The sequence below is a fragment of the Balearica regulorum genome, chromosome Z (genome assembly GCF_011004875.1).
Source record: "Balearica regulorum gibbericeps isolate bBalReg1 chromosome Z, bBalReg1.pri, whole genome shotgun sequence".
NCBI classification, from domain to species: Eukaryota; Metazoa; Chordata; class Aves; order Gruiformes; family Gruidae; genus Balearica; species Balearica regulorum.
The window spans coordinates 42703454-42724582 of NC_046220.1; the positions used below are offsets into that span (position 1 = coordinate 42703454).

General features: G+C 39.2%; 1 protein-coding gene across 3 annotated transcripts in view; it reads left to right on the forward strand.

The window, feature by feature from the left end:
• Positions 1–6769: 6769 nt before the first annotated feature.
• SLC28A3 (solute carrier family 28 member 3) overlaps positions 6770–21129 on the forward strand; it is a 42943-nt gene continuing 28583 nt past the window's right edge. The window contains exons 1-3 of one of the 3 annotated variants that reach the window (XM_010309523.2): positions 6770–6926; positions 14378–14479; positions 18246–18328. In XM_010309523.2, the coding sequence (XP_010307825.1) occupies positions 6870–6926; positions 14378–14479; positions 18246–18328 (242 nt within the window). In that variant the 5' untranslated portion in view covers positions 6770–6869. The remainder of the gene's footprint in view (positions 6927–14377; positions 14480–18245; positions 18329–21129) is intronic. The other 2 variants (XM_075739693.1, XM_075739692.1) reach the window with 2 other exon arrangements.

Consider the following 21129-nt stretch of genomic DNA (forward strand, 5'->3'; position numbering starts at 1 on the left):
GTCTTACAGAGATGTCAAGATTACATGTCTCTCCACTGCTGCTGGTTTCCAAATCCAGGTAATCTGGACTGCAGGTAAATTTAGAGTTCTGTGTAAAAATGTTTAACTTCACTGTGGCAGTGCCAGCCCAGCAACTGCAGTCAGCAGAGCTCTATAAGCAGTGTAAGCAATGCTAGTTGTGTTTTTTACAGCAGTGAAGCTTTGCTGCCTGCGTAATGAGTGTCTCCACAGGGAACCACACCAAGCACTGTATATTCACACTGTTTCTAAATTACCTTTGATCCCAATAATATCAGTGAGTGACTTACCATTAAATGTAAGGAGTTTAAGCACAGAACTTTTTGTGATGTCTTCTTCATTCCCCAGTAAGTGAGAATTCCCACTAGCTGGTTTAAGCTCCTGCTTATCAACATCCTCCTGCAGTTCCAAGCTCCAGAAACACTGTTAAGTGAGTCAAGGAAGCAACAATCTCACAGAAGAGTAAGTGTTGTGTTATGTGTATAGCTTTTTGTTGTAGACAGACATCTAAGTATTTTTAGGACTTTTGGTCAGGTTCTTCATACTTCTGATCCATGACTGCCCTCTTTTTGGTCCTTTTGAAATACTTTACCATAAGAAAAACATTTATTTGTGCTGCTAGAGCTTGAAAATCTGTACCATACTCAAGCTTATATTGCACTGGCAGTTCAGAACAGGACACCTCTATTTACTTATGTAAAAAGCACTTCAGGGAGTATGTAAGTATCATTGTTTAGGTTGTAACAGGAACAAACAAATATAATAAACACTGAAATATTCAAAACTTGTCAGATTCTGACCTCACTTTTAAACAAGTAGAAATAATTGCCATTGCTTTATAGCAAATTTTATTTCAGGAGAAAACTCCCTGAGCTGTACAGACATTCACAGATGGAATGCTAGTTACAAAAATAATTTATTGTGAACTTTTGCATAGATAGGTAATGGTCATGTGGGGAACTGAATCTCTCAAACAGGTCTGTCAGCCACTATGCAGAAGGTGCAGGACTCCTCATTCCAGGTGTTGCAATGGGATCTTCACTGGATCAGATGAGACTCCTCGAACTGTAGTTGAGGTGAATTCTTATAATTCTAGTAGGATCACTAGGGCTGTAAGTGTCCTGCTTAGTCTTATTAGCAGAATAGCTACTCTAGCAAGTGCATGATCCATTGCTATGTACATTTTTAAGTACATACAAAACATAGTCTACCTATCTTAGCTGTGCACAAAAAACTACCCTACCTTACCATTCCTACATATGCAGGAACAGTTTCTACTGACTATTCAAATTAGCTTATCTACGTATGGTCAGCTCCTTTCTCTGCAGTAGGAACTGCCCGGGGGGAGCCCCCAGAATTAGTCAATTTCTCCACCCAGGGTGTTAATTGACACATCTCAACAAGTTCATAGTGCCTATCCACTGGTCTCAGCCCCTCAGCGGAATCCAGCACATGGAGAGATTCAGTACCAATTAGGCAGTTACTCTGAGATAAAGCAAGCTTGGAATTCAGTCAAGTAATTTGTCACAAATTAGTACACTCTCTCATCTGTACAGAGACAAGCTAGGAAATTCCTGTGACTAAGCACTCCGGGTGTGCACCCGGGCACAGCCTTTGTATAAACAGCCCTTGTACATGCCAGTCACACCACAACTGTAACTACAAGAAGAACTTGAATTTCCTCCTTATATCACAGTTATAAATTAATTTCCATGGGTTTTGCCACACCTGCCTTCACAGAAAGTGTAACAACATGCATGTGTTGCTTACCTTTATTTCACTTTCTATCTCAGAGGTCTAATTTTCACAACAGCAGTGATGATTGACTATCTTCTTGACTCTCTGTAGCATTGTATCCCACTGAACAGAAAGGCAAAATTATTACAAAGTAAAAATCAACTACTGAGTCTGCACACATACCCAAAGCTAAACTGCATCCTGCATGAAGCCTATCTACACAATTGTCCCACCAAAATAAGTTGTTTTTAGACAGTCTATAGGCTCTATTCATGTGTCTAAGCAATGACCAGTAGTGGTGTTGGAAAGATTTCCACCATACAAAAGACATAATTTAGCAAGCAGAATTAAAAACCAAACAACTCAACAAACAAACAAACAGAAAACCAAAACAAAACCCACCACAACACCAAAGGAAACATGGTATGCTAACATTTCAGCTTATATTTGCATGTGATGACATTTACAGATTGATGCCAGTTATATTTCTATGTATAAAAGGTTAGAAGAAACAGTCCAAGTGACAGATAGCAAATAGATGCATTTTTTCCTCAGTTAGATTAAGAGAATTATATCCAAATACCATCTATTGATGAAAATATTTCTGATTAATAATACATTAAAAGATAGCTAAGCGTAATTCCATTTCTCCGTCTTTGAATACATGTTCACACAGAGGCGCCCACCTGCAGATGGCCAAACCCTTTCTGAAACATAGTCATTGAAACTAAATAAGGTTTCTATCCTAATTAAGTAATTTCCCTATAGTATTCTTTGAAATAATCTTTCCTATTACATTTAAGTGTATACCTTTCTTCTTTTATTTCGGTTTTGTTTGTTTATTCTCATTCTATATTCAAATTAAAGTGCTATGGAAGAATCTATGTAGTATTATTTTCTTTTACTTAGCCTGTGTCACATGACTAAGATATCAAATAAAATATTTTTTCTCTGCATCTCAGAAAGCCTGCTCCCTTTGGGGTGGTCTCTTTGAACTCTCCTGAAGTTGCTGCTAATGTCTGAGAATCAACAGCTCTAGCACTCCTGCTGTTTAGCCTTACACGGGTATGTGTCACAAGGTAAAGCATAATTAGCTCTCAAAGGCCCTTGACTTTGATCCAAGAAGTCTTTCCTCCCTAATTTGCTGGGTTTGTTAAAAATGAGCTTCTTTTACATTAATGTTTCCCTCCTGTCAAGGGGCAACTTTAGGACAACTGGGAAGGATGAAAAAGTTTCATATCTACTGCCACAGAAAACCAAGGAAGTTAATAATTTTCTCAGCAGTTAGTCTGCTCAAATATTCACACAAATTTCAAAAGTATCTCAGAGGGAGAGCTGGGAGCCAGAGTGGGAGCTGGAGATTTACTGGGCAAGAAGCTGTGACTAGTGTGGACCAACGACTGAACTCACAGCAGCACCAAGGAGAGAAAAAGGCAACACCTGGCCGCTCAGCCACCTCATAACTGTGGGAGTAGTACATTTTCATAAAGTCCATCTGGCAAAAAGTTAAAATTATTCTGAAAATGCTGATGGTTTCCCCCCACATTGATCAATGTAGCAAACAAATCCTGCAACACATATTATGAAATAATTCAAAGTATTCCAGGTAGGCTAGACATCATGTCTCAAATGTTAGATGCTCTGGACTGTACAGCCTGTGTTCTCCAGCACTCACTCCCCCCCATTAGCTTACTTGATTTTGCAAAAAGTTTAATAATTTCTTTTCTTTCTTAGCAAAAGACTTCAGGTGAAGGAACAGAAGAGTTTGATCAATATCAATGCTTTATGAAGTATGCAAGATACATGTTTGTAGAAAAATGGCTGCAAAAACCTATAAAGTTTCTTTAATAGCATTTGCTGTCATGTTGTACATATGTAAAACATTTTTTAAAATGGGTGTTCAGGAGTTTGTGTCCACATTTCATCAAACTTGACACCATTCTGATTTTTTCAAAACTTTTTTTATCTTGGTAAGAAGTTTTTACTTTCTGCTTTTTCCCTATGAACGCAGGAAATAGCTGGGAGCTTTTTTTTTTCCTTCCAAAATTCCCCTTCAGTAAAAATGAGTCCCAAAGTCAGATCTTCCAAGAAAAGTTTGTGTTGAGAGATGATTTTACACCCATATAATTGTGTTTCTTTCCCAGAAGACAGTAATTTCTTCCCTTCACGCTTTATTCTCAGGATATTGTCGCATTTTAGAGTTTATCTTTCACACTAGTAACCTAACAAAAATATTTCTAAAACCTGAATAGGCCAAAGTGGTTTCCTTTACCTGCATTGGAGCACAAGGAAAAAAATTTTGAGGAGGTGATGTTCAAGCTTTCTGATCCCTTAATAAATTTCTGGGAACTGAATGAAAACACCTCTGATGTTTTGAGGAAAGGATCCAAGGAAATAACTGTTATATACAAAACTTAAAAAAAAAAAAAGTTCCTTTCTCAAGTTTATTAATTTTATAGGTTTCAGTCATGTGCGTGATAAAATAACAGTGGTTCATTGCGCCAGCTGTCTGCAAAGTTGTAAAGATACACAAGACATTGAAATGAAATTTTCCTTAGTCCATATCAAAAGAGTAGTTTCTCATACTTACTGTGCTATTGAGCTCCTTTTCCAGATTGCCATTTTAATACAATAAAATGCTTTCCGTTTCTAGTTTCTCAGGCCTGCTAACCAAAACAGCAGCATAATTTCATTAAATTCATAAACTTCTACAATTAAAAAATGAAGTGAGAAGCACCCAGGAAAATTCTGTCTTCAAACGGGAATGAACATAATTCATGTATTATTCACACTAGGAAAAATATAAATCTCATTTATATGTGAAACTCAGTGAAAAAATTAGGCTTTTTGATTGGTTTTCCTCTACTTCAGAGAGACTCCAGAGTTTATGTAGAAATCGTGGGATGGAACATAAAGTTTCTTAGTGCTATTTTAGGAAGCAATTTTTATCTCTGTTATTTAGTCAGTAGAATTTTGGCAACGCATATTTGCTTGAGCCTAGCACTGTTAGTTTGTTGTAAAACACCACAAAAATGAGGAGTACAAGTCTTTACTGCCTTCTTACAGCTGGAGGAATCTTATAAGTTGAAAACAGGTGTCCAGGCTTATTATCAAATGAAACAGCAGGATGTGATATCCTTCAGACACACAACATTTCTTGAAAGTCCACGTCTTTAAGTATGTATTTAAACTAAGCAGAAATGGGAAGGGCTTTGCTTTAACATTAAGTAGACTTCTGGCTGATGCTGACGAAAAATATGAGTTCTCGCCTTTTGTTTAACTACATGGTCCTTCATCCACAGGGAAATGGCATATTTCATATTTTCTATAGTGGGTTCAGGATTTTCTTGGATAAGTGGGTGTTTTTGCTCTCAGTATCCTGTGAGATTTCTAGCATGAAATATAATTAACAGGAGGAAAATTTGCACTGAAATGATCTAGTCAGCGTTATTCTGACATTTTTCAATGGGAAAAACAGTTTAAAAAATGATCTAATGAGTTGCCAGAAGATGAGGAACAATAGCAGAAAATAGTTGTGTCTTGGCATACTTACCCGGGTAGAAATTTCTTCCAACCATGCAAGTGCATTTTAGGATTGCATGGTGTGGATTTGAAAATGATTCACTGCCTTGTTTCCTCTGCCCTCTTCCCTCAATAGTCAAAGGATGTTCAAAACTGGCAGGAGGAGAGAAGGAAGAAAGGAAGAGAGAAACAGCTGAGGTATGTAGCTATCAGCAGGCAATTCTATTAAATTTGTTAAAGATATTTGTAACTATTTTTGCTGGCAAGTATTGTGCAGAGAGAAGTAATTAACCACAGAAATTGCTCTACTCATGGGGCAAATATGAGTAGCAACAAATATGCTGATTTCAAAACCTGGGGCATCAAAAATATTTTGAACTCTGAAAACCAGAATATATCATTAAAAGTCATGCGCTCCTTACTGAAAGAAAAAAAAAACAACCACAAAAACCCCACCAACTAGTCTTCCTTTTTAACAATGGTTATAAGATTCAGAGACCATATATTGCAACTGTATGATTTATAATTAAAGCATAGTTGGAAAATTCCTCAGAAAGATTGATCATCTTATTTTTCATGTAACTGGTCTTTATTTCCAAGAATATATTCAGTCATGCTAGTCCATTCTGTCTTTATTCCTAAAACAGGACATAATTTTTTGCTTTTTCACAGGATGAGGCAAAACTCATGACATTATCAATCCCCACGTAGGAAGTTACAAATTTAGGTACCTAATGAGTACATAAATATCCATTGCTGTATTTCAGATAAACAGAACGCTCCCTCATTTTTGTTGTCCTTAAAGACAAAAATTATATTTATGAAATCCTTTCTAACATTAGTGTCTGTAATAGTGCTACCATTTTCAGTAAACTCACACAGAACAAGCTGTAAAGACAAACTCCATAGGCAATCATAAATAGGGGTAAGAGACCCAACTGATAGTTCTAGGAAAACAGCTTTGCCATACTGCAAATAGCAAGCCTGAAAAATATTAGAAAACTCTTCAGTTTAAACGTGGGTAATCTGAGGACAGATAACCAAATGACCCCATGCCATAAGATCTGGCATGCCACCTGAAAATGCGTAACTGGTAATTGTTGGAGGTTTGGGTGTTGTTTTCCTTTGTTTTCTCTAGCTAGATGAAGGCCCTAACTACTATGAAAATAGACCCATGATAACATCGCAGAACAGTGACATCAAAATAGCTGTAAAAAAGACAAAAACTATGTTGACTTCTCAAACATCTGGGTGGGGAAGATTTTTCCCCAAGCAAGTCAGGAAAGAAAGAGGCCATATAAGCACACACATTTGCCTTTGGGATCACCCGGAGCTATGTCGGCTTCTCGAGGCTCGCAGGAATCCTCCCTTCTTGTCTCAAGAACCATTGAATGCAGTTTCCCACGCTGGCCAAAAGGGGCTGTGCCAGGGGAGCGAGAAGGTGGAGCTACGAGTGAGCAAGAGCAACCTGAGAGTGCCTCCAGCTAGCTAGACTTCAAGTGACACTCGCTGACCCTGTGCTGGCTGCTGTTGCCCTGTGCTGCAAGCAGCTTCCAACGTTCACCCAAAACTCTCCTGCCTATGCTAGGCACATGGAACTGAAGGAGACCACCCATGATCGATCGGGAGTGCACAATTTGGCCTTCCAGGTAAGCATGGTTTCCTTTGCTTTGTGGGGAAGAGGAAGGACTTAAAACAATGAACAATGCTTACTTCTGTCCCTGAACAAAGAAAAAGCAATTTCTGCTCTTTGCTTGCAGATATTTTGCAACTCCCCCCCACATGCTTTGCACTGATACTCTGTCAAAGTACAAGGCTCTTGTATAAAAAGCTAAAGCACAATTGACACATTCAGGAGTAGGCTCCGCTCATTGCCCTCGTCTGCTGCCTGGTGTACTTGAAAAGTCTCCTGACTCAGTAATATAGGCTGATGTATCTCACAACTAGCTCATCCAGCTCTCCCATCTGCTGTATCAGTTGCTGCTTTCTCTCGATGATAGGTAGTTCAGTTCTGTTGCAGTGGTCATCATTATGCAGCAGACATGTATCTCATCAAAGCAATGTATACTAATAATATGAGAAAAATAATCATGTCATCACAGTGGGGCATATCTTCTTTCTTCCACACATAAAATATGTGCAATTGTCTTGTTCTAATCCCAAGAATAGCACAGAGAGGAGGTAAGGAACCAATCCAGAAAGTTCTATTATGTACATAAAATAATGTTAACAACCATTTAAAAAATTTGCAGATTTCAAAAGCAGAAACACCAAAAAACTGGTTAATTACTGTTTCTCAGTGCCCAGCATCCCTGCAGTTTCACAGGAATTAGCACAGGGACAACGAGAAATTGGCAAACCCATAGCCAGGCTGGTTCACTGTATTTGTTACTGAAGGTACAACAGGTCGGGGAGAGACAGTGACTCTAGACTGCTGTGGTAACAAAGCACCCCTTGCTCTCTGCATCCTCTGATCCTTACACTGCCCCTGAGCTCACTAGCAGGAAGGGTAGCATGTAGTGGATGTGAATATCAATTGACACTATTCACATAACACAAAAAGGTCTTTGTAGATGCTAAGCATGTGGAATATTGTGTAACATCAGTAACATCCAACCACTCCATATATTTATTCATTGAGCTATAGAGACAAACAAGCAATGGATTGATTTGATAATCTGCTGGTCAGAGAATATTTGTTGAATGTGAGTTAGTGTCAAGTACCTACTCCAGTCAATAGTTAACATTTCACGTGAAGTGGGACAGCTTCACAAGGAGACAGAGAGATAACTGTCTTAAAACATGACAGCCCAGTGGTTAGGGCATTCTCCTGGGCAATCAGACTGCCCTCAATGCATCTGTGCTTCAGAGCAGAAGATAAGCATTTTGAACTTGGGTCTCCCTCAGTTCAAGGGAATGAGATAAGAGAGGGCTTCATCCTGACTGCATTTTCACGCAAAATGTGTGTCTAAGATAGTGCAGTCAGCTTCCAGAGTCTGTGCCTGCAAATCCATGAAGAAGTCCCTCCCTAGCTGCAAAGCTTAGTGCCAAACACTCTTGGATGACCTAAGCTGAAAATCACCTCTTTCCCCAGCAGTCTCTGTGAGGCACAGGACAGTGACTCGGGTTAATACTCTGCCTTACACAACCAGCTCACCTGGGCAATGTGCAGGGAACCCAGTTCCTCATTTCCTCTCCATTGCAGAGATCTGCAGAAACCTGCAAATCCTCTTTGGTTTAAATAATTCAAAGGCCAAATCATGGACACTGTCCAACAATGAAACCTGGGGCCTGAGTCGGGTTTTCTGGTTACTTTCTTTTCCTGGAACACCAGGAGGTGTTCACATTTACATTCACACTTATCTCTGACTCAATATATAAGTCACACCCTAGAGAAAATAAGACACAGAAGGAAATAGGTAAACTTCTGCATATAGAAAAAATAATAATTTCACAGTAGAAGCCACTGAGAAGAAAACAATCTCATAATTTTTTCCTGTTTTCTTGTATTTGAACTTTTCTTGCACAAAGAGTGAATGCTTTTCTTCCTCCAAGATACAGTGTCTTCTAGTATTAAGCAATGAGTATCTTCCCTAAATTACAAAATATAAAAGTGTTCTGGAAAGGGATTAATTTCAGCCATTCTAAGTATCAGTGTGGGACTGCACTCTACAGGTACCTTCAGATGTACCTGAGCCATTTAATGACTAACACACAAAGGGATAGAAAAAATAAGACAGGGACAAAGTAAAGCTGGGTTAGGTAGTTTGTTTTATAAAGTAAATAAAGGTAAGAAAACAGCTCTCAATGTTGTACAAAGCAGCTCAAGGCTAACAAGTGATAGATGAAGGACTGTATCAGAGCTCTATTATGTTAAGAACGAGGCATTATGCCGTCTGTTGTGGAGGGACTCTTAACAGGATGACGAGTTTGTAATATAATCTGCCTTTCAACTAGTCACAAAAATGGTCAAAGGGGGATGACTGTTTGCCCTCTTCTCAATTTCACATTGGCTATTGATATTTAAACACACATATGATAGAATTTGTCACTGCACCACAGAAGCATAGAACTTTTTCAAATGTAGTAGCAGACGACTCTCACAAATCAGTTAACCAATGCTAACTTTCAGAGAGGGCATGCATCCATGTAGCACAAATTTCTATTAACACCATCAATTACATTTAAAAAGATGCATGCTCATGCAAAATATCAGCTACTTCTTTCATACACTATGCAGATTCCAGTTGAACTCTTCATAGGCATAGTGTCAAAATTACAGGTCCTGCACTACTTACTGCTATTCAGAAGACTGACCATGTTAAGTGTCTACATGCCAATGTAATGCACTCTCTATCTACGCTACTGTCATACAGATTGTATAGAAACACTACTGTGATTCTTGCATTCAATGTGGTTCAGTTAATTTCTCTCTGATGGCACTGCAGTTGCTCACAGAATTTCCTGCTCAGAAACCCTACAACACTAACAGTAATACTAACAGTAACCCTAATACTGAGACAGATTTACCTAGCTTGTATTTAGCCCTCATTTAAGAAGCAGAAGTTTTACTTAATCAGTTCTGGTGATTCACATCTCTGCTAATGATGACATTAAACAAGAAGTCACAGTTACTCCTCAAAGAATGATAAGAGCTGGCTCATAAAAAGGAATGGTAGGTGGGATGAAAAAACTCCCTGACTTTTAAAAGGAACTCAAACTTAAACAGAAAGTAAATATAACACAAAGAGAAGACAATGGCTAATGAGTATTTATTGTTTACTGGCCTCCTATTGTCAGTGTTAAGATGCACGAAACATCTACCTGTTTCTGTAGCAGAGCACATCACGCTCTTAAGCTGATTTGAGGAAGGATCCCCTTTAAAATTCTGCCTTTTACTCATGCTACAGAAGGACACTGGTACTGCTGTAATATGCAGCTTTTGTACACCATTTCAATCAAAAACGTTTATAGCATATCCTAAAAAATGCAATTTATTTCTGGTTTTATCACCATTCTCTACAGCTTCCTAAATATTCTTGTATGGTTGGAATTAAGACTATATGAACTATTAAGAATTTATATTTCATGGACATCATTGTTGTAATTTCCCTTGGAAATTATGAAGGCATTGCACTGCATAACTCCATCTGATCCAGGCAGGAAATGATGCAGTCTGTTTCTACATTTTCAAAACTTGCTTTCCAAAGCCATGCTTGTTTAAAAAAAAAAAAAAAATTAAAAATTACTGTGATATACTACCCCCTCTCTTACAGGAAATAGTGAAAGTTAGTCATACCTTTAAGCTCTTTTCTTCTCAGGCTAAGTAAATATTCCTTGTGAAAACCATTTTTTTTTTATTTTTGTCATTGCCATCCTCATTGTGTTCCTGCTTGCCATCAGCAGATGTTTTGAATGCAGGCAGGGGTCATGTGCACCTTGTTATCTTCTCAGGATATGCAGATCTTTTTTTCCTCTTTCAGTTTTTCTGGATTTTGCTTTCTGCCTCCCATACATTATACTTGGTCTGACAGCAAATGGATTTCCTGTTTCTTTTTTATGGCCACCTTGTGCCAGTCACTTTAACTTGTTGATCCTGCATTTCAAGATACTATCCAGCTATCCTAGTAAAGACTGACAACTTAAGCTTTTAAAGAAAACACTATGTACTCAGAGGTGGGTGAGCGTAATTTACAACCCATTTCAAAACACCTCATGAAGATTTAGCCAGCTGAATATAAATCTGGCAGTATCTGCTGTCTCTATAGCTCATTTGCTATAGTTTAACACATGGATAATGAATATTCATCCCTCCTGCCTTGTACACGGCATTTTATCATTTGACAGGAATTTATGAATGCTATGATTATTGATTTAAAAAAAAAAATCTTCCTCGATATTTAAAATGCATTTTAACTCCTTCAGAATCATGACACATTGGCCAACAAAAGGCAGTACATGGGGGAAAACTTAGATGAATCGTCTTCAATTACACTGAATATTAAAAGAATAGTAAAGTTTTGAACTGTAAATCAGATGGCTTCATTTCAGCTGACTGCAATCTGAAATCCAATGAAAACCAACGTGGTAACTTAAAACATTTGCTTTTGAAGCATCTGATTTCTACTGGGTTCCTTAAGTACTCTGATTCTAATCTCCAACGCTAATGTAATGACCCACCCTTAAACCATAAACAGTTTAAGCAGCTGCCTGGATACTCTGATAGCCGGTCTGTTTTCATCACTAAATGGCAGGGGCAGAAAGCCACCTACTCTAGAGTGGATGCTATTGTTAAAAACACAACAGATAGAAGTTACGGGCTCTTTGCAAAACCAATCCTCCCTCAAAAAGCAGGGAGGAGATAGGAGGGAAGGTCAAAGTTATGCAAAAAGACTTGGCAAAAAGCTGCTCATCTAGAGGGATGATGACAAACATTGAAAGAACGCTTAACTGAAAAGTACGAGATAGCTCCACACCCTGGCCGCTTAATCAAATATTTTACAAGCAGGAAACTCCGATTGGTTTTAAAAGTACAGCAAAGTGGGAAAGTGGAAGTGCAACTGAGTGACTTCGTATGGCTAATATTCAAGGTAGATGGATCAATTCTGTAATCCTTTAAGTATGACCTACAGGGAAGAGAATTTTCCAGTTCAAGTTTCTCTAATTTGAACTTCCTGGTTCCTTATGTCACTACAGATTGAGCAGGTTGACAAATGACTTGGTATATTGCTGTATGTGGCCTGTGCTTATAACAGGGCTGTCCTGGCTATAGTCCCTAAGGCTTGAACTCCCGTTTTCTGTTGCAATGCTTTCTTCTGCAGACATTTCCAGGGAAGTGGAAAAGGATAACGAGCAAATGAGGTAGAAGCTTTTCTGCCCTTGCTGGGTGCTTGGGTAGCAATCTGCAATAGCAGGTGATAAGCACAGACAGATTGACATTTTGGTCAGAAGTTCCTTCAGCAAACTCAGAAGGACTCTATGCAAGCAGGAAAAAGGAATAGGCAGTTTTGTCATTTGAATATTCCTATGCTTATGACAACATTAAAAAGAATTATTTTTCTTCAAGGTGTAGGTCTTAATAACATACATTTTCACAAAACAAAAAATGTATAAAGGGGAGGATGAAGAGATTGTACGTGAAGAATCAGCTGTGAAATAAATTAAAATTACTCAGCTTCATGGCACTCATTCAAAGACTGTTTTAGTCAACAGTAGTCGTCACTGCCTGAAGCAAACTTGCTATCAACAGTAATTAACCAGTTTCTACTGAATTTGGAATATGCCAGAAATGTGGTATGATCAGTCGAAATGAGTGCTTTTTATGCTTGCAGAAAATAACACAAATCTATCATTCTGCAGTACAGGCTATTTAGAGTTCCAGCAATCATGTGATGCTCTTACTAGTTTTCTGTTATATTACTCATATATTCATATATTTTAATTACTCTATAAATGATACTTTTATGTAATTATTGCAGTCGAGCAGTGGGTTGGACAAAGTGACTTCTAGAAGTTTCTTCCAATGCAAATTATTCTCTGCCTCTGTGGTTTGTAGATAGCAACTTGCACGCTTACTGATTTTCTTATGTTCACTGATAGAAGTCCTAAGTAATCTCTGGTTTTTCTTGCTCAGTCACAAGCATAGAAATCTTCAAAGAGACTATCCCTGGGGCATGTGTGTGAATTACAGAACTATACCACTTCGACTTCACTATGCTGTCCTTTGTAGTATTTTTAACGTATATCTCAATGCCACAGTTAAGCAACTGCTTTTTTTTCACTCTATGGAGTGTTCAGTAGAACATCGACTGCAGGGGCAGCCATGGCAAACTCCTAAACCAGCATGGTTAGAAGGCAAATGAGTAACAGAGGTGCTTTTTGAAAAAGAAGTACCTCCAGCTTAAGGGAATGCAAAGATACTCTTCTCTTAGAACAAAGTGAACTGATCTGGTTTGTCACAGCCACAGCAGGTGAATCAACAGCATCTTGAGATTCCCTCCTTTTCCCCCAGACACACAAGGTTCCAGAAACACTATTACCAAAGTGGACTTTTTTGTGAAGTTTAGAGGCAGAGTATCTTTAAGGAAAACATGTTACTGAAAAGTGTTCTGGTTGCTTCTAAGGTCATGTTTCCACTAAAAGGCAAAATTTAATTTCTGTCTAGTAGTACTGCTTATTCCTGCCTTTACTAATTTACTTTGATTAAGCTCATTTTGTGTTATTCATTTGGAAATTATTGTTTTCTTATAAGGCTAAATGTAGATACTAATTTACTTGTTTTATTATCATGTAATTAATGATATACTTCATGCAGCAAAACACAGTGAAATGACCATTCTGTAACTGCTGCCATAAAAAAACACCGAAATATAAAACATGTATATAAATTGCAGATCTAAGTTATCTGACATTTTGTTTAAGCAGCTTTCTTACAAAACCAGAATAAGAACCAGCCCTTTAAGGATCATTAAAAAGACATAACATACCCTTCAAAACATTAAGAAACAAGAAAACTCAGCTTCAGAATAAAAAATAAAAGATGTAGAAGTAGTGGAGCTGGTTATGGCTGTCTTCAGTTATCAGTAGACTCTGAGAAAAGCTATCCCAAGAGAATTAGTGTAGTAAAATGAACTGCTCTCTTTAAAGATACTCTGAGTGATTCAGTCCAAAAGCAATCCAAGTACGTATTTTTAAAAAATATGCATTTACTGCATCTGCATTACTAGATAGGTACTAACAACCTGGCAAAGGCTCAAATAGGCCATTCTTCCCTTGGCGGGGAGAGGGACTGGATCTTTGTGAACTTATTGAACCCATTGAACCTGAGGCAAAGGGCAGCACTAGGAGAACATGTGAGTTTAGGTTAAGAAAACAGCATATTCTCATTAATCAAGCACCATCCATGACCAGCACAGCTTTGTGTAATAGTGCAGGCATTTGAACACCCGAGCTCTGTACGCTGAGTTTTGGGCTCCCCGTACTAATAAAGTAAAACATGGAAGCACACACATCACAGTATAAATCAGTTCTTACTGCGCATGAGAAAGGCTTTCAGCTTTTAATTTGAACTGATAGAATTTCTGGTCTTGTCATGCCCTAGAATGACAGCGAAGGTGTGGATGTTATAAATCCAAAAGGTCTTGAAGACAATTCACAGAGAATCAAGAATTCACAAACTAAGAAAACTGTACATACTAATCAGGTATGGTTTTTTTTCTTTTTTTTTTTCCTTTCTAATAACCTTATATAAATTCATAAACTTCGAATTCAATGTCAGTAATTAGCTGTGATAATACATCCAAGACAGATCTTTTAACAAAACCTGAATTTGATTTAAAATACATGAACTGACAGGGAAGCGAGTTCTGTTCTCAGAAATACATTAAGGAAAACCACAGAGAATTGACAGGAGATGTGGGATTCAGAAAAATGTTTTCTAATGTCAAAATGGGTTCATACAAGATACAAAAGAGGCATCAGAAATGGTGATCAGCGGCAATACTATGGATGAGGAGTTGATACAGATAACTACTGGAGAGAGTCCAGTGGAGAGCTACGAGGATGATTAGGGGACTGGAGCATCTCTCCTATGAGGAAAGGCTGAGAGACCTGGATCTGTTTAGTCTGGAGAAGACTGAGAGGGGATCTTATCAATGCTTATAAAGATCTAAAGGGTGGATGTCAAGAGGATGGGGCCAGACTCTTTTTCAATGGTGCCCAGTGACAGGACAAGGGGCAATGTGCACAAACTGGAACACAGGAAGTCCCATCTGAACATGAGGGAAAACTTCTTCACTTTGAGGGTGCCAGAGCACTGGAAGAGGCTGCCCAGAGAGGTTGTAGAATCTCCTTCTCCAGCGATATTCAACACCTGCCTGGAAGCGATCATGTGCAACCTGCTCCTGTGATCCTGCTTTAGCAGGAGGGTTGGACTAGATGATCTCCAGAGGTCCTTTCCAATCCCTACCATTCAAAGAAAAAAAAAATCATATCTACTTACCAAGTTTGGTGATGATACTTGAAGCAGCATGTAAGAAATAGAGGTTTCCTGACACTGTGGATATTCTTTTCTATCTTCCAATGTTTTTGGGATGTGATCAGAGACAGCAAAAGCATGCTGCCAAATAAATGCCTCTCTTCTCAAAGCTGAAGTGATTCCAGATTTTCAGTAATGGAAAGGATCATTTGGACTGTTCTGACCGTGATCTGAGATCCAAGGAGAGGAAGGTGGTAGACAGTGCCTATAGCTTCCTCTTCAAAAAAGCCTACAAAAAGGAAAATGTCAAAACAAAAGGAATAAAAGGACTTTTCAGAACCAATTGAAACTGTTAAAAATGGAGAGAAGTAGTGGCAGTCAATGAAAGCTTGATTTTAATCAAAGAAACCAATTTCCCACTGAAAAGGTTCAGCTGAAAGCCTTCAGCCACTACTTTGTGGAAGTGTAAAAGAGATCTGTGTACCCACACCTACGTTTTCTCAGGCACACTGACTGAGGCAGAAGAGTTTATTTTGAGGCTCTGCAGGGTATGGACTTTGCTGTGACCCTGCTGGCAGAAGTCCATGGGCTCCACGCAGCCATTGGGTTAGCCTCAGCTGGGGCCAGCACTCCCCAAAAGCCAGATGTGATACCATGTTTGGCCTTGAAAAGAGAAGAAAAGGAGTTTGGATCCATTATCCCTTTTCCTTGTGTGTCTGCACAAAGTTAGACACAAAGTGATCTTTGATTTCAGATATTCTTAACAGCTTTTGATGTAGATAGAAAGCATTTGTGACAATGAAATAGTGGCATAATAATATTCTGAGCATATTTAAATACACTGTAGACAATGTGAAAAGATGTGGATTGATGCTTTTTATATTGGAATACTTAAAACTAAAAATAGGTTATATTCTCAAGGAAAACAGTGTATTTCACAAATCCAATGAGCCAGAGCCCAGGCTGTAGGTGATCCAGGTTAGGTCCTGGCCTGGGGAGGGTGCTGTGGCATGGGGGAAAGTGATGAGGGAGCACGGTCTGACCTGGGTGGCATGTGAAACAGGGGCACTGGGGATAGTGCTGGGGATGGAGGCAGGAGGTGTGGGACATGGGCTTTGAGCTGTGACCAGGAGACAGAACATGCTGCCACAGGGAGCACAGCTGCCTGCAAATGTGAAAGCATGTCACTTCAACCCAGAAGGCTGAACTCTCCTGATTTATAATGTAGGTTGTAAAATCTATGAGAAGCACTGGTATGCAATATACCCCAAATTTAAGCCCAGGAATAAATGGTATTTCAATACTATGAGCACTCAGTGTCCTTCAAGTGAGAAGCCCACCTCCCATAGCCACTGAGAAGAGTGCTCTCAGTTTCTAAAAGTAATAGCGACTTAGTAGGTGGCAGTATCTGTGTTTTTTCAGGATTGCTTTATTTCACAGTCAAGACCAAAGAGAGAAAGAAACTGAGTTCCACAAAAAAGCAGCTGTAAGTTAGAGTGCAGCTCCACAGAGCCATGTGACTCCCAGCACCACCACCCCTCCAAAACTGCATGAGAGACTCCCGTTTGTGTCACACTGAGCTTTCTCCTAGGGGAATGAATAGCTGCTTCTACGTACATATTCCTCTGCACTATTTTAATTACTGGCCATGTGTTAATTTTGCCTTTGAGCTACTTCAAGACTCTCACTAGGAACTAACTGAGGGGTTTGAAGGACTCTTAGCAGCACCTGCAGCAGGAAATCCAGACCGAAGGCAGGGGCCAGGGCAAGGGCCGTGGTGGGCCTTGCTTCCCACAACAGTTTGGGGAATGCGGTTAGCACAAATAATAGTGACACAAAAAGAAAAGGCAAACTCACCTGCAGCCTGCCACCGCTCCAAGTGGCTGGGCATAGCAGGCCAGCTCCTCTCGGGAGGGTAGGACACAACCACCAACTCAGGAAAATGCTGTCTGCCTTCACCCAAGGGCAGGCGGCCAGTCATGCTGCCCTGGCACAGCATTAGAATGAGGAGGCACAAGCGTCATGCAACGGCTGTGTGCAGTTATGCTGCTGCCTTTGAATTCAACAGTTACCTGCCTCAGGCTGCCAGCCCCTCCGTGGGCACCACCATGAGCACGGAGGTACGTACCCCTGGGACAGGTGCTTTCCCTCTGCCCCTCCGGACTGGGCTGGGGAAAGTAATGCCGGGGTGGGCTCCACATCCCCCACAGGTGTGCCGAGCAGCTTCAGGGTGCTGCACTGCTCCTGGTCACCTCAAGGACTGTCCTCAAACAAAATGGACGTCAGACTGCTGTTGTTTGAAAGCTTTAATGTAGCCAGGCTTAGGTAGATTCAGGTAGCGAAAAGGTGCGTTCCTGATGTAAATGTGCTTTCTGGCCAAATTTCAAGTTTCTGCTACAAAGCCTCTGGATGCTAGCTCTATTTAAAGGATTATTACCTGATAGCTTTTCTCAGCAGCTTTTCTTAAGAATAAATTTGTTAGCTTAGTTAAATTTTTAAAACAATAAGCCCCCTCCCTCACTTTAACCATTCTCCATACATGAAACGTGCACCATATTAAAGTTCTACAAAAAGAGAAGAAACAAAGACAGGGGGTCATCAGCAGGAGGTGCTGGGCAAGCTGCCTAATTAGCAGCTCTACCATCCCTACCTGCAGATCTCACTTTTCGGCAGGTATGCAGCTGTACTCTGTATGGGGCCCTCTTCAGCTATGGGTACCACTGGGTTCCCCTCCCCCTGCCCCCCGCTTTATTTCCCCTTTCAAAATGGTGTGGGTGGCTTGGGAAGGTTCACAGCCACAGTCTAACCACTGGGTTTGCCTGATACTGATCACAGCGCTGGTGGCAGAAGGAGAGCTGGAACCACACACTCAGTGCAGATGGGAAAGTCTTGAGACTGCTTCAGCCATCTGCCAGTCAAGATCTGGTTTTTTTGCACCTTACTTAACAAGCATGCACCCCTCTCACAGCCTCGGCACCGGTCTGTTTTCCAGGAGGATGAATACATCAATATTGAGAGTGATCTGCATGAAAACAAATGTGACTCAGTAGATGATGAGCAACCACGCTTGAAAGGGTAATGTCTTTTGGATGAGTAAGTTTTCCACTCACTTCATCCTGCCCTAAGCAATAAGCTGCCCGTGTTTCTGCTTCTGGAGTGACAGCTCTAAATTTCATTGCCATATCCCTATGCTACACAGACCTTTGTATTGCCCAGTAATTTGTATAATACAGAAACATATTGTATTTAAAATTATTATATCTTTCAACTGACAGACGTTATCATGGAACTATCCTTCTAAAGCCTTGCAAATTAAAGGAGAAGTATTTTTTTCTTTTTGCACATTTAACTATTTTTCCAATATTTCCCTAAGAGCCTTTTTTAAAATATAGGTCTTAAACAGTAATCTCTTTCAGGAAGTTAAAGATTCACTATTGCCCTTCAGTTTGCATAGCTATGTACCCCAGTGCAAAATAAGAATAGCTGTACAAAAAAGCCATTTTGATGGAGCAGAATTTTTACACTTCATTAGCACTGGTGCCAAGTGACTGCACAGTGAAAGCACACATCCACATTTTACTTGAGGATTTTTTTTTTTTTGGTGAAAACTACAAACTCTGTATCAGGCATTAAAAAAATTAAGATACAAGACTTAAAATTATATTTTAATATCTTAGTATTTTTCTGTCTCATTGAATCTTCATATAAACCTTCATAGAAATTACACTGTACTTTCCATCTGCTTTCTATGATCACATTCAATTATACAGCACACCATTTCAGCTTTGAACCTGTCTTTCTATTAGCAGATTCTAGCCACTCACTTCCTGGTTATCTCAAATAGGAATTTATCTCACTCAAATTGGACTACTTGGAAGATCTCATGCCTGTATAAATGATACGCTTATATACAGAAGATTTTAATTATGCTTTCAAATTGTATATATAGAACTTAAAGACTTGTTAATATGATCAGGTTTACTGATGCCATCCTATTACAATACTGCTTCAAAAATCTAGCAAAAGTAATTTGAAATCACTTAAATATTCTTTCATTTCTCCTCTCTGTTCTTTGGAGATGTGTCATTCTTTTAGCAGTACATAAAACACTTTCTTGTTTAAAACGCTTAGAGTCTTGTCTAGCAAAAACAAAAGCTGAAAATCAAACATCCAAGTTTGATAAGCCTCTCCAGTGGCAGGTATCCAGCATCTCCCCAGAAGTAAGCTAATTGCACAGGCAAGTGTTGGCATGCAAATGACTGTACAAGGTTAGTGGGGTCTGAAACGCTGCAGGCCCTCAAACCTGGGCCCACCTGACAAGAGGCATCTCTGCACAGACATGGGTTGAGTTGAGGCAGAGATGAAGCCTGTATGGGTTTTATTCATTCTTGTTTATTTGTACTCCCATGGATAGCCGGGGGGAAAATAAGGTTTAATTCACAGGGCTTTCTGTTCTTGAGGTCCCTTTGTTCTTCCATCAGCAGCAGGTACCATTGCATTGGGTAGTGAAAGCTTCTTATAGGCTGGAAGCTGAAGAACACTTTGCTCTATTCTCATTACATTCAGGCTACAGCTTGTTCTGTGCTCTTGGGTTTTGTACTTGGTTTTGTACTTTGTCTAGGTTTATTTTTATGTTCAACACCTGACAAGTGCAACGGTGTCTCTACCAAATTATTTTTTGTGTGTTAGGTCCTAAAGGCAGGCACAAACGTATTCTAATGTCTTCCTTGTATCTGCTCAACAGGGGCATTCACAAAGCCCGCCTCAATTTTGAACATGTCATCGATTTCTTTCAACAGATAGTACTGAATAGCCTGAGGTCTGAGACACAACCCCTTTGACAGATCAGTCTGTTGATAACAAGGATTCATTACATGTGCAAGATGTTAACATTCACTTATAGAGTACATGCAGACCAGAAAAAGGAATTCTGAGCTGCAAAATGCAAGCAAGAATAGTTTGGGCATATATAAATATTTCATATTAAAGTTCCCCTTTAAATGTACTTAAGTGCTATCTGCTTTTTCAACATCTTTGGTTAAGTAAAAGCCATCAGCAATGTGCTGCACTTCAAGCCTACAGGGTCAGCTTTTAGAAAATAATGTTTCCTCAGTAAATTAACGAGATTTCATAAGGAAGATGTTTCTTCTGCCACCTTTCAGAACAGAACTGCATATTTATGACATATATGCCTACACATTTAAGATATCCTGGTACCAAAGTGATAATCACCTAAATTAATAAAATAACAAGGGAGAGAGATATTAGAGCAACGAAGAGATTACAAGGAATTGTAATCTTAAAATAACAGTTTTATATCCCAAAGGACTCATAAGTAGCAGTAACAGATAGTAGATTTTTTTTTTTCCTTTTTCTTGGTTGATGGATGAACCATAAATTTGATAAAGTAACTCTCGCTTATTCATGCATCTGTCTCTCATTTCTCCTTTTCTTTCTTGTCCTGTTGTATCTAATCTCTCTGCTGAGACTGGGTGGATAACCCAATCTTCTTACAAGTAAAAAAAAAAAGGTATGATTTGTAAAGCAACAAGAATTCCCAGAACTAAAACATCAAAAGCAATCAAGATTTCTCAAAAATCCCGTTATTCTTTGTACTGGTGAAGGAGTATGTTCCTTCTCTGCCATTCTGAGTGCTGATATGAATTAAGTTAATATTCCTTGTTTCTCTCCAATTTCTTTTAAATTAATCATTTTTTTTTAGTGCAGAAAAGAAGAGTATTCATGCTGAATTTCAGTGTGCATCTGACTCCAGCTGCATCTAGTTTCCAAACAAGTACAGTTTGCATAATTAGCATCTCTAAATATAACATTGCCTTTATAGACTGTAGGGTGTGAGGCACCACTTCAGAGAGACA